This window comes from Amia ocellicauda, chromosome 2 (genome assembly GCF_036373705.1).
Source record: "Amia ocellicauda isolate fAmiCal2 chromosome 2, fAmiCal2.hap1, whole genome shotgun sequence".
NCBI classification, from domain to species: Eukaryota; Metazoa; Chordata; class Actinopteri; order Amiiformes; family Amiidae; genus Amia; species Amia ocellicauda.
In genome coordinates, this window is record NC_089851.1 from 49,921,868 (window position 1) to 49,942,869 (window position 21,002).

At 38.9% G+C, this 21,002-nt stretch overlaps 1 protein-coding gene across 4 annotated transcripts in view; it reads left to right on the forward strand.

The window, feature by feature from the left end:
- Positions 1–21,002, forward strand: part of efr3a (EFR3 homolog A (S. cerevisiae)) — a 124,235-nt gene continuing 103,233 nt past the window's right edge. For 2 of the 4 annotated variants that reach the window (XM_066687498.1, XM_066687525.1), the window contains exons 1-2: positions 1–306; positions 634–838. In XM_066687498.1, the coding sequence (XP_066543595.1) occupies positions 829–838 (10 nt within the window). In that variant the 5' untranslated portion in view covers positions 1–306; positions 634–828. The other 2 variants (XM_066687508.1, XM_066687517.1) reach the window with 2 other exon arrangements.

Genomic DNA, 21,002 nt, shown 5'->3' on the forward strand with positions numbered 1-21,002 from the left:
TTATGCTACAAGATTGACAGCTTTGACATCAGCGGAAGAGGACACACTTTAGAAACTGATATTTACCTTTTCTTGTCTTTGAAACTTTGTGCCCGAATTGACATATATTTGCCAAACAATGGTTATGTAGTGTGTAGGTGTGGGGGAGAGAGACAATTTTGGCATGGGTGAAGGCTGTGGAAGGATCGGCATTTCCTTTTCATTAACAGCAACAAACTCTCTCCTTCTACTTCCTGGTTATTCAGCTCAGCAACAAGGTACATCGCACAAGTTACAGGAAGCTGTTGCATAAACGCACTCCTGCAGGTATTAGACGCAAGATTGTTCATTTTGTATTTGCGCCGATTAATAGATAACGTTTTGGCAACATTTCCAGGGTGTTACAAAGGACAGATTTTCAGTCTGTTGCTGGTCACTAAAACAGTCATTTGGACGAGCTTTAAACCAGGTGATTTGAGGTACTAGCAGCATTATCTTCAGTCGTATGCACACGCTATTTTATAGCTGGCTGTGTTATTTGCCAACATGTCCTTCAAAGCAGTGCTAGTTACGTACTTCTCCCCTTTGGTTTGATTTGTATTCATATGCGTGTGTTTTTAAATGTTGTTCGTTTTGTTTTTATCCATTACACAGTGCCATGCGAGGATTGCCACAGTGCAGAACCATGAAGTAAAGAAGCCTATGTGAAAGTCAACAGTTCTGCATCCTGACAGAATATAAATATATATAATATATATATAACCTACCAAAAATAACCACAGTAAGAAAGAAAGAAAGAAAGAAAAAAAAACATTCCTGTCAGAAGATATCTCACTGTATGAGCGAAGAATGCCTGCTGGTAAGAAATGTGACTTTTCTCAATTGAATTATGTGGATGAGGAGAATAAGTAATACTCGAGTCATTGGATGCATAGAACAAGCGTGTGCATCCATAACCCACTAGTACTATACAATATCAGTGCTTAGTGTAATGCAAGCAGGATGTCCTACTACAATCTCTGTGTCCCGATAAATGACCTTCGTTACGTTAAGCCGTTCTCCCCATGTGTACAAAATCACGTCTTTTGTAGTGTTAAAGAAACATCTAATGAAAGACACAAACATTAGGTCGCTCTTCAAGTCGTGATGGCTGTGCTTCTATAAACCTACGAACATTTTTGTATGACATTTTATATGATTTAAATCTTATTAATTATTGTGTGGAGCCAGTCTCCAGTTTAGTGCAAAGGATCCTAGGCAGTGTTACAAATATTGATTTACTGTATTGTTTTCACTCAATAGGGGTATCATTGAGCCCTTATCTGGTAACAGTTTTGGTCCTCAGTTTCTATGTGGGGAAATACACATGGAAAAGGTTGTAGTGATTGTAAATGTTTTCTTTCCTGTATTTTCAAATCTTAACTGAACTTATGTTGCCCATGTCCAATCTGAATCATAATAATTTAGGGTTGGACATACAGGACATAGGTTTATTTTAGTTTTCAGTGTTCTATGCCCAACCCTAAATTATTATGATTCAGATTGGACTTGGGCAACATAGGTTCAGTTAAGATTTAAAAATACAGGAAAGAAAACATTTTCCATTACTACATGTATATTTCCTCACACAGAAACACTGAACTAGGACCCCCAAGAACTATACCCCTTTTGAGTGAAAACCTATTATTATTAATACTAATCTAAAGTACAACACTGATTCACATTGTCCATTATTACCATACTTTTACACAAGCTAGGTTAATTACTATGTAGGCTATGTGTGTGTCTTGTGGGAACAACCCCAACCTCACACCCCCATCTTACTCCCACCACCTGCCACACCGCTGTTTATGTAGGTGGACTGTCCCCTGGAGAGGGAGTTTTTGTTTTGCTTCTAGTAAACTGGATAAGGTAGAAGTCAATGGGATGTGGGCAATTTTGAAAGACTCATGGCACTTTCTGCCACTGAAGCTGTGCCAATCCTGTTATTATTTTGATATGCGTATTTGGAATTAAATTGGAAGAAGAAGAAAAGGGAAAGGAAACAAACACCTTTTCATGTGTGTTCTGTTTATTTATTTATGTATGCAAGTAAAACATTTTATTTCCTACTGTATGCTTGTACTGAGCAGCACTGAGCCCCTAAGCCCTTTTTTTAGAGACTGTGTGCAGGTTGTTTACATTTGTTATTACAGTGATCAGCTGGCAGTGTTCTTAGAGACTCAACTCTAGTTTAATCTAGTGTGAACAGATAATGCCTATTACCGCACTTATCCAAGCAGCCGTAAGTTTCCTCTCATTCCCTGGATCTGTATTTGATTTGAGATTAAGAGAAGGTAAGGCTTGTGAGGATCCAGTTACCTGGCATTTTTGCACTGCACCATTCAGATGTCACCAAAGTACAGTGTTTACTGTATGTTGCTAATTCCCTGCTAGATTATTATTGTTTCTCTCTCAAGACAAAATATTCTCAACTTCAGTTCATTCGGAGTGATTAGATTTGTGCTCTGCTCTTGCCAGTTGAAATAACTGGAGGTATAAACCCCTCTGAGTCAGATATAGACTTGATTATACTGTTGTTACAAAGTGGCGTTTGCACTTGCCTCTCTATACCCGATTATCACAGATTCACCAGACTGCAGCTGACTTGACCTCTTTGCATTCGGCCTCCAGTCAGATTGAATACTTCCACTCTGCGTCTGGGGAGTCATCTGGTTTTGCTCAAAGTGGCACTGTGGAAAAAGGGGTGGTACATTGCAGCTGGCCACACACCACAAATGCTTGTTGCCTTATGTTTGAACAGGATGTAGGCTTTGAAAAAATAAGGGTATCCTGGAATTTTCTTTGGAAGCTGACACAGGTATGTGTCTTTGTGTGTTGCTGACCTTTCTAAGCACTGAGATGTAGCACTAAAATGGCAAACATACCCTTATTTTTGCCCCCTCTTACCTGTAACATGTCTAGGAATTAATCGATTTCCTCTAAAAATAAATGTTACTGTCAGGTGAAAATATGCATCTTTCTCTGCCTCCAAATGATAATGTAAGACCCTGAGGAATGCCACAGTGTATTGGTAGAAGCTGTTAATGTTGACTGCTTATCCCAGAGGACGTAGCAATACATTTCTGATACTGCTATTTTCTATCAAATTTCCGCAGCGTAGGTGTGGTATAAGTGGATAAGCCTTCACAGATGTCGCAGCATTAGGTAGTTTACAGGTTATTTTTTAATCTGTATTTTCTACTATATTTCTGTATTTCGGCCTATTTTTATTGTTGCATTTGAAGCTCCGTGTTTTAGCATTCAGCTGAATAAGAAACAAACTGAAAACATACTGCCACAGGCAGAACAAAAGAAAAGCCTGGTTTATTATTTTTCTTTCAACTAAAAACTTCATACAAAAAACATTATTAGAAAAGTTGTACCCCATTACTTTGTATTCAGGATGTTTGTGGAATGTAAATACAACTTATGAACTTCCCACATTTTACTTGACTCTTATCTTTAGCTAGCTTTAACAGCAGGATTGTCAATAAAGAAAGCTACACATCATTGTGTGGTTAATCCTGCATTGGACTGTTTAGTCATGCTAGTACCATCACAAAAATCACAATTTATTTAACTTAAACCCCTCTGGAGATCTGAGAAAACAATGAATTGTTGTATTTGGATTCATCAGCTGTCCATCTGTGATATTACTCTTCTGTTTTGATTAACGTCATTTTTGTTGTTTTATTCTGTCTTTTTAAATATTGAAGGATATTGAAGCAGGGCTCGCAAAATTTCAAAATCTCTGGTAGCCCATCGGGCAGGCACTCTTCAGATTTTGGTAGCCCGAAATGAATTTTACTAACCCAAATAAAAAAAACTTGTATTTTTTTAATGTAGAAAATTGGTTAGGAGTCCAAACATCAATCAAAAACTTTTTCAAAACACAAATATCAACAATCAGATTTAAAATAATCAAATTAGAATCATCAATACAAATGTGCATCTGGTTCTAACTGAGCTGAAATTTCTATTAATCTATCATGTAAGGCCCCGTTTCGCATCCGGCCCCGGACGCTTAAACGGGTGTTTCCACTGGCTAAGCGTCCGGACACGTCCATGTTTTGTGGATGGTTAACTTGCTGGTGCTGAACTTGTCCGTAAGCGTCCATCCCGCCCACTGAGGACATGATTCGCTTTCAGAATTGGAGGTGTGTGTTTGACTTGCAGACACAGTAAAGAGATCAGATATATTGTGTCGGAAGATATAATCTCAAGTGCCGTGTGCGATCACGAAGATTTGCAGTTTTATTAACAGCATGGAGTGAAATCCACGTACAGAAACTGACTGCTTACAGTTAATATCCGAGTGCATTAAAAGCTTGGATTACACAGGACCGGTGCAGTGCCTGACTAGTTAAAATAAACTGAAGGATAATAATCGGATCGTAGCAGCATGTTATTAATATTTTATGAACAGCTGGACGTGTTTCAGGCTGTGTTTTGTGAATGGTGTGCAGGACAATCTGCAGAGACAATCAGTATGAAGGCAAACACGATTCAGTAAACGTGATAAATTTACAAGATAAATTAATGAATAAATAAATACAGCAGATCTGTGTTTCCCTCTAAAACATTATGGACTGGTTTAATAAATGCGTCCATAAACACCATGACTGAAACATGCACACTTTAGTTAAATTAAACCTGCTATATTGTAGCTGGATAATTAATCGTTAAACATGTGTATTTTGTTTCAACTGTACCTTGCCCAGGTTAAGGATGTCTGATAAGTAAATTATAAATAATATTTCAAATAGTATCTTTTGCAGTTACGAATCTGTAGTAAGAGTAATAAATTAATAAAGTCACGCTGTGCCGTTTAAAATACATATATTATTATTATTATTATTATTATTATTGTTATTATTATTTGTATTTCTTGGCAGACACCCTTATCCAGGGTGACTTACAACATAAGTGCAAACAAAGTGCAAAAACACAGAGAAGTACAAGGCATCAATCATTACAAATTCAACTTAGCTAAAACATAGCAATTCAAAATAATACATTTTACAAATTCCAATTTAGAATTTACACAAGTACAGTAAGAGACTTCCTACATCCTGGACGGTGAAAGCTAAGTGCTGTCAAGATGTAGGGTTACAGACGGGAAAGGGAGCAAGGAGGAAAACAATCAAGAATGTGAGGAGCATAATAAGCTGAAGTGCTATCTAGTAGGGATAGAGGACTAATATTACAAGTGCTGTCGGAAGAGATGCGTCTTGAGTAAGCACCGGAATGAGGTCAAGGACTCGGCTGTTTTGACTTCGGTGGGCAGGTCGTTCCACCATTTAGGGCCCAGGGATGAGAAGGAGCGGGCTCTGGAGGAAGGAGAGTGGAGAGGAGGCAGAGTTAGCCTTCTGGCACTGGAGGAGCACAGTGGTCTGAAGGGGATGTATGGAGAGACGAGTGACTGAAGGTAGCTTGGTGCAGTGAGGTCAAGACAGCGGTAGGTGAGGGTCAAAGTCTTGAACTGAATGCGTGCCGCTATCGGGAGCCAGTGGAGGGAGCGGAGCAGTGGAGTAGCGTGTGCGAATCATGGCAGAGAGAATACCAGACGAGCCGCAGAGTTCTGGATGAGCTGGAGTGGGCGGGTAGTGGATGCAGGCAGGCCGGCCAGGAGGGAGTTGCAGTAGTCCAGGCGGGAGAGGACCAGTGACTGGACGAGTAGCTGAGTTGAGTAGTCAGTGAGAAAGGGATGTATCCAGCGTATGTTGCTCAGGAAGAATCTGCAGGTGCGCGTCAGCGTGGTGATGTGCTGGGAGTAGGAGAGCGCAGGATCGAGGGTGACTCCTAGATTTTTAGCGGAAGAAGAAGGAGAGAGTGTGGTGGATTCCAAGGGGATCGAGATGGGGAGGTCAGCAGAAGGTGAGGAAGAGTGGGGGATAAAGAGGAGATCTGATTTGGAGAGGTTGAGCTTGAGGTGGTGCGAGTGCATCCAGGTGGAAATGGCAGACAAGCAGGAAGAGATGCGTGAGGGGATGAGAGGGTCAGAAGAGGGAAAAGACAGGAAGATCTGGGCATCATCAGTGTAGAAGTGGTAGGAGAAACCATGGGAAGCGATGAGGGGGCCCAGGGAGCGAGTGTAGAGAGAGAACAGGAGCGGGCCCAGGACGGATCCTTGAGGAACACCTGTGAGGAGAGGTTGGGGGGTGGATGAGGAGCCTCGCCATGTCACTTGGTAGGACCGGTCGCTGAGTTAGGAGGAGAACCAGGTGAGAGCAGTCCCAGAGATCCCAAGGTCAGCGAGGCAGGAGAGGAGGATGGAGTGATCAACGGTGTCAAATGCTGCAGAGAGGTCAAGGAGGATGAGGACTGAGGAGAGGGAGGCTGAGGGAGTCAGTGACAGCCAGGAGAGCAGTCTCCGCTATATACTAGCACAAATGATGACGATAATAATAGCAATACATATTTGCTATTTAATATTATTGTTGCGCATGGAAACGTATTTTTATGGGGACGTGCTTGTCTGAATATAATGTTGTCTACACGTTTATCTCTTCCTGATATCTCTTAACAGAAATGTGTATTTATTACGCTGTTTAAAATCATGTAAAGCACAAAGAATAAAACACACACAAGTCCTCTCCACGTCAGGCTGTATCGCTCGTAGTGTTTCCTGTCTCGGTTTTTAAAACGAAACACAAACCAAACCCACAGTCGCTGCTCCTCCCATCAGAGGGACGGACTTCACAACAGCCTGGTTTTGCAAAAAAAGCTCTGGGACACGTCTGAGGATGGACTCGTCCGGCACGGCATGGCACGACACGGACGCTTAAGACAGTGGAACCGAGGCATAATTGTCTGCTTTGTGCTGAGTGATTTACCTTTTGAAAACATGAGGTAAAGGGAATGAATGTGATTTATTTGTATTTCTACTGGAACATTTATCTAGCACCAACACACCCATTTTGGTGAAACCCTCTACTTTCCCGCTGTGGTACCATGGGGTCTCTGTGACCCCACCCCAATGTCAATGTAACTTTTTTCATGGTACCAGTGCAGGGTTAAATTAAGTGGCAGTGTATGGGTCCAATCACAGTGGTTCACGGAGACTTTTGCATTAAAGAAGTGGAGCGACCAACATTTTCCGTGCCGCCTGGCGGAACATAAGAACATTCAACCGATCATGCTCGTTTGGTGTCCATTAATATCTAAGTGATCCAAGGATCCTATCCAGTATATTTTTAAATGTTCCCCAACTTTCAGCTTCTACCACATCGCTGTGGAGTTTGTTCCAGATTGTGACTACTCTCTGTGTAAAGAAGTGTCTCCTGTTTTCCGTTTTGAATGCCTTGTAGCCCAATTTCCATTTGTGTCCCCGGGTGCGTGTGTCCCTGCTGATCTGGAAAAGCTCCTCTGGTTTGATGTGGTCGATGCCTTTCATGATTTTGAAGACTTGGAACAAGTCCCCACGTAGTCTCCTCTGTTCCAGGGTGAAAAGGTTCAGTTCCCTCAGTCTCTCCGAGTAGGACTTTCCCTTCAGACCTGGAATAAGTCTGGTTGCTCTCCTCTGAACTGCCTCTAGAGCAGCAATATCCTTCTTGAAGTGTGGAGCCCAGAACTGTACACAGTATTCCAGATGAGGTCTAACTAGCACATTGTACAGTCTTAACATTACTTCCCTTGTTTTAAATTCTACACTTTTGACAATATACCCTAGCATTCTGTTTCCATTTTTTATTGCTTCCCCACATTGTTTGGATGGAGAAAGTGAGGAGTCCACATAGACTCCTAGGTCTTTCTCATGCGTTACTTCATCTAGATCTGTACCTCCCATAGTGTAATTATAGTGGACATTTTTGTTACCTGCGTGTATTACCTTGCACTTGTCAACACTGAAGTCCCTTTGAATAGCCTGTGCTGCCAAGATTGTATCTGCTGAGCCACCTATTTTAGTATCATCTGCAAATTTGACAAGTTTGCTAACTATCCCAGAGTCCAGATCATTAATATAGATTAGAAACAGCAAAGGCCCTAGTACTGATCCCTGTGGAACTCCACTAACAACCTCACTCCAGTTAGAAGTGACTCCTCTAATTGACACCCTCTGTTTCCTATACAATACAAATGTCTCGCCAGACACATGAACATCAGCACGGCATGTTTAAGTTACCGGTAGAAGGGGCATAAAAACAAGGGAGAACAAGATAATGTTTGACATATGGTATTAACTAGAAGTATTTTTACATACATTCAGGATATTGATGTTTGGTCATGTTCGATTGATTTAATAGTGAGTTATAATCGTGAGAGACAGTGATATTAACACTGCACTCAGTTTTGGTCTCCTGTTGAGAATGAACGTTCCGCGCTCAGTGTCGCGACATAAACCCGAGCGCGCAGCTCTGTTGTTTTATCCATTAAGCACGAATAAAAGCCTGACAACGCTAAATGTGTTCATTTTCTGATGGAATAATTCACATATTAAAGTTCAATTCAATATAATAATAATAATACCAGAGTTTTGTGAGGCAAGTAAATGGTACTCTAATTATGTTATGCTGTTTATATGGCAGAATATATGGTAGTGTATGTGTTGCACATGGATTCAGACATTCTGACACGCAAAGTGACGCATTCACGTGAAAGTGGGGCTTCGTTTTTTATTCATGTATTTCTCTTAAAACCAGAGCTCCAGCATGGAGATTTTGGACAAATTGCACTGCATATTCCTGGGCCACCAATATGCGGCCAGCGAGCCGACCCGGTCTGCCCCACCCCCCGCCCCTCCTCCGCTGTTACCCGAGAAAACCCCATCCCATCCCCTCCCCCCGCGCTCTTACCCGGGAAAACACCGCCCGCCTGACCCCCCCCGCGCTCTTACCGGGGAAAACACCGTCAGCACCAACCCCCCCCCTCTTACCGGAGAAAACCCTGCCCCCCCGCACCGCACTTACTCTTCGCTCTGGCCGCCGACTTTTAGCAAAGACGGAAATTGCCCCGAGGCCAGACTTCATTGCACACCGTTGCGCAGTCGATACACGGCTTGAAGCTCAACTTCAATGCGGACAAATCTGCATGATCAAAAACTTCCGCGATCGTATTTTTCCTTAAAATAACAAGTCAAGAGAGTGAATAACATGAATCAAGGGAGGAATTTGATTACACTATTTCAGAGATCCCGTTGGGCAGGCTGGTGATGCATTTTGGTAGCCCGACTGGAAAACACTATAGCCCTGGGACGTTGGGCTAGCGATTTTGCGAGCCCTGTTGAAGGGTTTGTCATGGGAAATGCAGTGAAGTATGATAGTAATCAGACGTGTTTGTAGGCCTAGTGCCCCTCACTCACTGACTGTTCAAGCCACTGAGAGTTGTGAGACCTCCTGCTGAAGAAGTGCACTTGATTGCAATTTTTGATTGTACTGATGAAATGTACCCCTGCAAAGAGCACAGTGTTGCATTTACGAATCGTCACACTTTGGCATTTCTTCTCCATTCTCTGTTTCACATGACAGTGTCTTTTCAAGTTCAATGCCTGAGGATGTAAAGATTATGAAGTATGGCACTTAACAGCAGGCCTCCAGTGCACAATGGCCTACTCGAGTTGAGAGCCTAGGGAATTGCTGAATGTAACCAAGTATTTACGATGGCACGTGGATTTCAGAGCCTAATTATAACGCTGTGCTGTAGTCCAGATCCGAGTTGTTCACTACAGCTAGATGGGCAAACTGTTGTCAATTAAGTAATTATGTTGAGACAGTGTTATCTTTATTTAGTCTGGCAGGTGATCGCTACTCTAGGCAATCCTTGATAATCATTCAGATGTAACTGAGTCCCATATCCTGTAGACTTGGCATGCATTTCTAATTCTTGAAAAGCCTTTCTGCACCTTTTATTATTTATTGCGGAATATGTGTGTGGGTGTCTAGTATTCTTGTGCATTCTGTCATTTGCCTTACCGTGAAATGCTTTTTCTATGTTGTTTGTATCTGTGGTGGTTTATACTATGATTTGGAATTCACTATAGTGACATTGTAGCATGTTACTTCATATGTTTACCTTTTAGCTGGTATTTTTACATTTTATTTGTTGCAATCAATAAATTGTGAGCCTCTCTTATCAAAGGTCTTTATGAACAAGAATTAACTTACTAAAAGTTTTGTTTTCACTACGCTATGGATTACTTGTTGTCGTACAAACAAAAATCTAGCAATGTAGTCTACAGTTTGTTCTAAAATGTGCTTAGTTCTGTAAACATAATATTTATGCAGATTTGTATCCACCCTAATCCCAACCCTAATGAAATTATCTTTTTATTCTTAATTGTTTTTTAATTCATACAATTATATGGACAGTGCATGGTTCGTATGGATTTTGAAGGTGTATTATCAATAACAACTACCATCCACTCTAGAAATTTAATAATGCATCCATCTTTCTTACAGGGATAGGCAGGTAACCCATGAAATATAGATATGTTGTAGGGTATTTCATTTTTCTTACTAAACGTAATAATATAACAAATTGGCAAATATGATTATGGATCATAGTATTTGCTTTAAGATGATGAAAGCATTTTAGTTCATGACAAGTATTAAAAAAAGACTACATGGAGGTAATTTTAGAAGTTCCCTTGCATAACTACTGAAAAATGACCCAGATTTAGACCCAGATTTGTTTTATTTTTAAATGGAGCACAACTGACTCAAGCGAACTCTGCTGTAAACACAGCTTTTGCTTATTACTTTTCCCCAGTTTGTGACAAGGAGGTTAATACCAGCTGGCATTAACCTTCTGTGCTTTAGAAGATTTAAGGTTTAAGGAAAAAATTATAATCTTGCAGAGAGTTGAATAGCAAGAGTGGAATTTTAAATAGGATTAAGTAGCCCTGCTTTAAGATATTTGGAAGTCAGGTTTCTTTTTTGATCAAATGGGGTTGATAGAAGATTGTGTTGTGTATGTAGCAACATGGGAGGGTGTTCAGATAAGCACCATACATAGTAAGTCATGTATTTATAGCTGCACAAACAGAAAAGGGGCCAATGCAATGCACAGTGTTTCTTCAGGGATCATTGTTGTTAACAGAAAACTTGCCAATTTTAGTGGGTGTGTATCTGTATTAATTGGATTACCTGATTGGGTACATTTTTAGTAAGGCTTAATCTGTTAGTATCACTTAGTGTTTAGCGTTCCATTTTTTGCAGTTTATTTTTTTTTACAGGAAAGATTTTCTTTTGCCTGATTTTCCACTCTCATATTAAATTGAACACCTTAAATGCAGTAGGATTGTCCAGTTTTTCAACACCTCCCTGACCTGTATTGTAAACATCCACTGGCAGGTTTGGCATTCACATTGTTGCTGTGACAAGGCTACATGTCTCAATATGGCATGGGGTTGTATTTGTATTTTATTTTTACTTTTTTACACCTTGTTGTATATTTGTTCTGTGTGACACTTTGTAGTTACACAATTTGCTTTTGCTATTGGTAAGTTATTCTAGCAATATTCTGTATAGCATTTGAAAAGGCTTCTCAAAGATTATTATAATATAAAGATGATTTGTTACCTTGGGAGCTAATCTGTGTAGAAAGCATTAATCCAGCTTCAAGTAATAGTGGAACTCTTAAGAATTCATCAAGGATGAATTATATCCTTAGGTCAAGGATAAGGATATAAAGGCTTTTGTCAGTGTGTGGTACAGTCACAAGGTACATTTTTGTTAAATATGTTTTGCTTTGCTTAGAAGACTGGATTGGGATGGATATTGGAAATGTATTTATTAATTGATTTCTTATTTATTAATCTTAATCAAATGCAGACTAATTAAAGCAGCATTGCAGATGTAGCAATGTACAGCAATAGCACATTTTACCATCTGAAGAGAAAAAGGTCTAGTAATTCTGTGCACAATGGTCAAACTCCAGTTAGCTATACCTAGAAAAAATCACTCAGGTACACTATGCTTTATATTTTGTTATTCTAACAGAATGGCAAGCAGACAAAGCAAGAAAAAGAGAGTATCAAAGGGTATATTTCTTAATGTTTTGTGAAAGCTGTTGATGCTTTTCTGCTCTAGATAATAGATGTAACCAACTGTAAACTGATTAAATATGAACATTGCTTTATATTTGAACTAGCCTATATAAAGGTAAATTGTGGATTGCATTTTCTTGTATTATAACTATTATAATGTTTTTTATCAATATAGTTATTTCTCCAACAATTTCAGCTATTTTAGAGAATGGCCCAATATTTTCTTAATTGACACCTGCAACAGCTTGAATTAAAAAACAAAAGACAGACAAACCTGCAAATTAGTTGTTCTTTGCCCCTCTGGACACTATCTCTAAGCAGAATGTGCTTTCATTTTGTTCTGAACAGAAACATAGTGCAATAACAATGGTGACAATATTTGTAATGATGATAATCATGATATTAAAGAAAAATCTAAATTAGACCTTTAGTACCAGTTCTGTTGTAATGGCATGTTCATATTTGATCAGGTTACAGCTGACTGCGTCTATAATTAAAATAAGAAAAGCATTACTACTCCAGCTTTTCAAAGACATTAAATTGCTTTTGTATCCGAGTGGTTGAATCAAAGCTTTGAAAAGAGGCAGTTCATTTACGGAATAGAGCAGGGAAATGAGAATGATACTTTTAAAGGGCAGGAATACAAGAAAGTTTACAAGGGAAAAACAGGGATTGCTTTTATGGCATCAGATTGTTGGGTGTAATCTTTCCCCATTATGGTAGTTACCCTTCCATTTGATTTTTGTTTTTCTTTCCTGTGATGCTGAACATTTTCCCAGGATGCATCTCAAGGAAGGGCAACTTTGAGATAATTAAAATAATCTGTTCCACAAATGAATATAATGGATTTAAAATAAATTCCAAGTAGATTCATGTAGTAATTCGTTATTAGCATTACTGAACAAACCTTTGGCTCATAAGGAGGGTCCTTGAAACTGCCAAGTTCTGACAGAAATCTGAACTATTATTATCATTGAACAGCTCTGCCATATGTTTTCAGTGAACAGTTAAGTTGCTTCAAATACAATGTTTAATTAAACATGTGCAATCTCCTAATGGAAATCTTTGCTCGTATATCACTCTTACATATTCATACATGTATTACTACAATCCCACAAGCCCTAACTTTGATAGCCCTTGTAGTATATATTTTTCTGTACTGCATGAATCAGCCTTGTGAAATTGTCTAATACTAATTTGGCCTTGCTTCATCCAGGTGCCACAGAATTATTCTTCATCTCCACCTGCTTGCTGCTTAGGGCTTCTCTGCACTTTCAGTAATATTTTAGTGTTAGATTTGCTGTGGTCCTACTGACCCTGTATTACTCCTGGAGCAAAACAACTTTGAAATGCTTCTGTAGCGGAAAAACAAAGAGTGTTTCTGTTTGTGTGTGTGTGTGTGTGTGCGCGTGTGTGTGTTAGGGTGGTGAACACACTAGCTTTTGTCCTTTCCACTCTCTTTACCACTAAATGTAGACATGCACATTTGCTTAGAAATCTATCAAATTTAGGAGGTAATTTCTTGCATTTGCCATGTGTTTCACAAATTATGAACTTCCAATTGCAGTGTCTTTTGGATACAAGTTAGTAATTTGCCATTTGTGGGGTGTTTTCCCCTTGCCTTTCTTATGTCTGTAGTATGCCCTCATGGTGTTTCTACATTTGTGCTTTGCTTGTAAAATTATTTGACCAGTTGTCAGTGTTTCTAAGGGCTATGTGGCACTTCCTGTTCACTATGGTGAACGGTCTAGCGTGGTAAAGAACTGCAAGAGTGTAAGGAAGGTTAGAAAGTATGTGGTCAGCCTGTGGAATTACCATGGTAAATGTTTAGAAGGGTTTCTGCCAAGGATGAGTCATTGATAAGAAGTTGAAAAATAAAACCTGCCAGAATAATCACTCTGTTTACTTTTTATCTTTTTTGAATTAAGGCAGCTTTGCTTTGAGATGTAAATTTAATTGAAAGCTCAAATGAAATTGCAATGACGGAAATAATATAATCAGACTATCTTTTTTTTTTCAAAATCTTTCCTTCGGTAATTAAAAGGAGGAAAAGTCCTTACAAAACCATCAAGCATTGGTCCTTTTCAGAGAAGTAAAATTTGTATGCATTAATGGGAGACATTGAGATTGTGAAAAGGAGGAATTAGCTAAATATAGCCTCTCAAACAAATGTACATTTTATCTCGCCCATCCTCTTGAATTTCTTCTTGATAGCTCTTCATATTTTTCTGTGTGCGTGTGTGCGTGCACGTCAATTACTTTTTCTAATTTAAGAATCCAATCAGTACTCAGTACAAAACTGAGATTAAACCAGTTAAAACTGCAGTAATTTATTAGCTCATTATTATTATTTTTAAACATTTGAAGATGAAAAATTGAGCCCATTGAATGAACAATAATTATACCTATAACTTAATTTACTTAATATTGTTTCTGGTTCTTTTATTTATCTTTGATATGCGTCCTCAGGTTTTAACTTAAACTTAAATTAACTTTATTAATTTCTTAGCAGACGCCCTTATCCGGGCTGAATTAACTAAGTGCGGACATAACACAATTAAGTCCTAGGTATGCGCTAAGGGACAGGAAGCCGTAGGAGAAGTCGCAGTAAAGGAGTGCTAACAATACTTCTGTAGGCAGGTGCATAAGGAAGCATAGTTTAATAAAGTGCTAAAAAGCTAGAGCACTGGGCACCCCAGGACATTAAACTGCTGTATTACAGGGCAGTCTGATGTGTCTTGAGTAATTACTGGATGGTGGTCAGGAACTGTGCGGTCCCGACCTTATTGGGAAGGTCGTTCCACCACTTGGGCTGACTTGTGTTATACCGGCACCATTGTTGGTTGTTGGAGATCAGATTTGTCTCAGTTTTTTTAATATTGTAGGACCAAAATCTGGAAAGGTAGACATGACTTTGAGCCCTGCAAACAGTTGCTGGACTTGTACTTCTCTTAAGGAACTGTACATCAAACTGAAATGTTTAAATACTGTGTTCTGTGGGAGAAATAATTTTGTAGAGCAAATATTTTATTGACAAACTCGGTTAGAGTTCCTTTCACCTGCAGAGCTCAATATAATTAGAATAAACCAGATTCACACACACAAGTTTCAAATCAGAATCCCTTCCTTATTAAGAATACAACGCCAACCAGTAATACTGCTCACACTACAAAAGGACAAGACAGTCAAGAAAGGGGGGTTAATAGATGTGGGAAATTAACATAATTCTAGAAATTAAAGGTCACAACAGTTATTAATCTAGGAGAAGGTTTCCCTAAATACAAAATCTTGTGATTTTCCAAGTGTGGCTATGACAAATCTAACAGTTTGCAATTTACTCATCATAAATCTCTCGCACCGGCTCGAGAGAGGTGTTCATACAATTGGAATTGTATGTCGCAAGGGAGCCTGTCAATTGGAATTGATTTGAAGCTGTCGGATTACAGTTGTATCTAAATTGTATCTAATATACTCTATAATTTGATTATATGAATTTGATTTATATAAAATCACTAGGGAGAGAAAGGTGACAATCTTTCTCAAGAAACGGAAACAGGGCCTCCCGAGTGGCTCGGTTAGTAAAAGCGCAGACTGTGCCTTATTAGCTGAGATTCGTCAGTTCGATCCCAGCTCATGTCATTAGCCAACTGTGACCAGGAGTGCACAGTGGCGGAGCACAATTAGCCAGTGGCGCCCGGGCTAGGGATGGCTAAATTGGCCGTGGTCTCTCTCGGCTCGTCACTAACGAGCATCCCCTGCGTTAGTCAAAACATTTTGTAGCAAGAGTAGTCATGGGTGTGAGTCAGGTCCTGATTGGCAATTCTTACACAAAAGTGTCCACTGACCAAATGACTTTTTCATGGTCAGTGGAGCGAAGTTTTCAAACTGGTGTGCCAGCTTTTAAACACCATTTCCTGACGTACATCCACTTTACCTTTAACTGTTAGTCTTAAGATAACGAGTTTTGACTTTTCACTACAACACCAACCATTAAGAGCATGCAACATGAAATGCTCTTAGATGTCATTTGTAATGACATCTTGTTGACATATGATTATATTGAACACATACAGAGTTTACCTCCAGATGACTTAAACAAAGTATGTTGATCATCACAGCACAGTGACGGTAATAAATAGTAGACAACAAAGCTGGAAGGTCTAGTGTTTACACCAGACCTTGGGAGGTTGTTTCAGTCATTTCGTTCTCAAGAAAGGTGAGGGATAATGTTAGTTATTATTACAGAGCATTGTAAATTGATTTCCATTCCAATTTCTGTTTTAAAATCCTGTTTTCTTTTGTGATGATAACTGAAATGTTATGGCCTAAAAGCTGACAATAAATCCATCTAGCTTAATTAATTTGAATCTTATCTGAACCTCAACTTGAACTACTAGTAAAAGTATTTTAACCTCTTTCTCTCATGATTTTTTCAATATTCTTTTGACAGTAATTTAATGAAGAATTGTTTTAGGGGAACCATACACTTAATTTGGACTTATCCTTAATGGCGACATCCTTAGCAGGAGTATAACAGAGACCAGGAAGATATCTATGCAGATGTAGTTGCAAATACCCATTCCCTTCATTGATTTCTAGGGAGTGGCAGGAGTCCAAAGTTTACACGCTTTCCTTAGCCCAGTTCACAGCTTTAAACTAAATTATGGACATGGATGAATCACACTATATTAAATTAAGGGTTAACTAGTGTGTGTGTTTCTATAAAATGTTAAATTTGTTCAGTTGGGTTGGTAATCTGAGGAATGTATCTGCTTACTAAGCAAGGCGAAATATCCATAGCAAGTAACGTGTAGCAGGTGAGGAGAGGGAGCCTGGCAGCCGTACTGCACCTGCTTCACTCAGCGGTCTTTCCAAGTACGAGGCACTGCAAGGTCAAAACTTAAAGCTAGCAGAAACCCAGACACGGAAATGGATCTGCTAGGGCTATCGAGTGCAGAGAGGCTTGTCACAGCCTGCAAGATGTTGTCTGAGAAAGTGACTGTAGGTAGGACATCTTTTGTATGTGTGTGTGCTTGCTTGCATGCACGTATGTTTGTTTGTATAAGGGCTTAAAAAAAGGAAAATACCTGCTAGGCCTCAAGGAATTTGAAATGTTTCAGTAACCCTTGGATGTATGTGTGCAGCCTCTCTGAGCTGTGCTTTTGTTTTGCATCTTTCTGCACGGCACTGGAATGCTTCACGGCAAAGGTTAGTTTTCTTTCCCTTTTTTCCCTTTCTGTAAAATAAAATGAAAAACAAAAACAAATGGTACCATTTTTGCTGTGAGGAGTATGCACCCGGATTAGTTTTAAGAAGCCAGTACCATCTGCCTGAGATATATTAAAGAACAGACTGTCAGGAGACAGTTATGGGGGTGTAGGAGGGGGGTGCGGTGGGGAGGAGGAGGCTGCCTGCAGATTTCCTGTTACTGTACGATTACACAGAGACAGAGACAGCAGTAGTCTTTGGACATGGTTTCTCTCTCCCTTTAAAGCTCTATTTATAGACTGCCTTCATTAGGCGCCGTGCGAATGGAGGCTGCTTCGTTTCCTACCTTGTCAAAGCTTTGAAAATTGTTCATGCTTAAAGACTATTTCATACAGAGTATGATTTATTTGATTATATTTTTTAAGGTGTGGGTATTTTCTGATCTTTTAATGGGCATATCATTGATTTATTTCTAAAAATCATCTTCTGGTCATCTATTTTAGTCATGCTGTGACTATTATCAGTTCTTGCAGTAGCTTGGTGCAAAGAGTATGCTGATTTTTATACATAACATTTTATTTTGTTGAATTTTGTTGTACAAAACACTCCTTAGCAGTTACACATTTTGTACCCGTTTCCATTGATACTGTTTTCTGTAACTGGTGTTCTAATTCTCTTAAACCATCCCCACAAATGATCTGCAAATGACCTTCATAGTTTTATTGTATTTGAATTAGGCATACTACAATTGTATCAGTACCTTCATCATTCTTCCACTGAATGACTGGTGGTTGGGCAATGGCAGTAATAAAAGCAAGAGTTCAATTGTTTTTTCATGCCCAATTACACTATTTATTGACAGGTCAAAGTGATTTTGTTAGCGATTTGTTTCCTGGGCAGAAGAGTGCATTGGCATCCCATTTAAGCACTTTCATAGCTAGGGTGGGGTCAACCTTGCCAAGAATGGAGTGTAGCAGGAAGACGACACATTTTTAGTTTCTGCATTGTATTAATGTGTAACGCATCACCAAGTAATTTTTACATACACAAGCACACAACAATCCCATAAAAACTTTTCTAAAGAATTCTGTCACATTCTCCCTACTCTGTGATGGTGGTTGCATGCAGGGCATTTGGCATTTGATTTTGCACTTCAAAGATCTTGGGATTTCTGCCCTTTCATTTCTCTCCATTTAAGGAACAAACCTTCTGGGTGTACACATAGCTAACATTCAGATCTTGCTTAAACTTTCTAAAGTCAAAGATATGAGTGTTGCTCTTCTCCCTTCCAACTAGGCTCTAAAGCTATACCAGATTTATTAGGGTTTTTCTGCACTTGATTCCTCAGTGGAGAGGAGGCAACAGAAACAATTGGTCAGCTCCTTTTGTCCAGGTCCTGTCCCATGTGTCCTTTGCCTATGAGTTCAGTTTGGGGCATTTTGTTTTGCCACTGCGTGCTGTGAGTCTGATTGCAATTTGACCCAAATGTATCCTCATACGCTGAAATTCTGCACTGCGTCACACTGTGGGACTCAAGTGCTCCTAACAGTTTCATTGTATACTGATATAAGACCAGTAGCCATGCAACCTTGTGTAATGTTTATATATATGTTGTAGAAAACCAATAGTGCTCCTGGTCAGTATAAGGCAGTGGGGATAAAGACTCATAAGAACTTGATGAAAAGACTTGATACCATGGGTAATGAGTTGTTTATTATGTGCTAATGGTACAATATAGTGAATTCACTGTCAAAATTAGTGAGCACAGACATACAACCAGTATGTGCAAAAATACACTTGCGTTTTTTATTTCATGCTTGCAATTAAATTCTGGGCTCGTTCAACGTCGTTTACACAGTTGCAGTTCTCACTGCGCGCTCGCGATTCTTGCTGCGCATGTGCAATTCTATCCACGTTCGCAGTTTTTTTTACTGTTTTCACACTGACTTTCAAAAAACAACGTGTAGATTAGGCATATGAGGGGCTGTTCTATTAAAAAATAACAGAAAAAATAAATTATATACCAAAGTGGATATATCATATAGCAGAAAAAATTATTCATATACCAGAAAAAATGTAAAAATACCAAATGTCATATACCAAAGTGACGTGGTGGAGATGTTGGGTTGGACATGTGCAGTGTGCCCAGTTGGTTAGAGATGAGAGCGGATCCTTCACAGCGTCAAAGGCATTAGAGCTGAATGAGGGAGACATCAATGCGAGCATGTACGAGCATGAGACGATCATTATTGCTGAGTGTACATATATTACAGTTAAAACATTTTAAATTATTGCTACTGTATTTGTTGTTTGTGATGTATTAATAGCTCTATTTGTTTTTTAATGTAATTTGTGAATTGTATGACCAATGTGATGCTGTTCAAGTTTATAACAAATGGAGGCAGCATCACATTGACAAAACATATCGGCTAATAATCAAAATCAAGACAAGCCAATTAGAGTAGTGAAACCAATCTAGTTTCATGACTGTACAGTACTGCCCTTACATACTTATTTTGATCAAACTGTCAATTAAGTGTCTGCCACACCATTTGTGCATATGCAGTATGTTAATGTTATTTTTCATTTTTTAATGATATTAACTATATCACCCAGCAGTGGATCACCCAAAGATGTTGAAACAACATCTTTGGGTAATCCACTGTTGGGTGATATAGTTAATATAATATAGTTAACTCTATGCACAGCTATAGTCTAGATTGAAGTAACTATAGTTACTTCAATCTAGACTATAGCTCTGTACAGAGTAAATATAAATATAGGTAGGCTCTATAAATATGCACACACATTTTGTTGCTTTTTGCTGAATTAATACATTAATTGGAGATTCCAATAATTCAATCATATACAACTAATCAGGATACCTGAATGCACCGGCTGTAGGCACTTAAATCAAGTTTCAGATGAATCCTCATGTCTGTTGGCGCTATGGTTATGAACAGTGCTGTGAGTTCAGTGTTGTGGGTTCGGTCCCGATGTGTGGATGTTATTTCTTATGCACAGATTTTTTTCTTATTTTTTGTATATATATTTATATTTATTCCCTGTGTTTAACGGTATCAGAGTAGAACGAATAATTATAATAATTAATAAAGCGTTGCCACAGCTGGTCTTTATTAGAATGGCGTGTCAGTATCATGGCTCAGGGACTGGCTCTACACCACAGAAATGAACACATGAATGGTATCTTGATTAATGCCTGTGAATGAATGTCCACATCGATGTGTCCCTCATTCGGCTCTAATGCACCTCTAACCATCTGGTCACACTGCGCATGTCCATCCCAACATCTTTATATTTTTTGTGCAGTGACATTTTTTCAGGTATATGATATATCCACTTTGGTATACGATTTTCTTTTATAATTTTTTTCTGCTATGTGAAATATCCACTTTGCTATATGATATATCCACTTTGGTATACGATTTATATTTTTGTGCCATATGATATATACATTTTGGTATATGATTTTTTGTTTTTCTGCTATATGATATATCCACTTTGGTATATGAATTATTTTTTCTGCTATAAGATATATCCACTTTGGTATATGATGTATACATTTTGGTAGATGCTTTGTTTTCCCTGCTATATGACATATCCACTTTGGTATATGATACATTTTTTCTGTTATTTTTGAATTGAATGGCCCCTCATATAGGCATCCTTAATGATCATCGCACTATCGATCTCCATTCCCAGCAAACATGGCTGACCACATGGCAGCAGAGGGAGAGTCTAAAAAAGCTTAACGTGGCTTAATGGG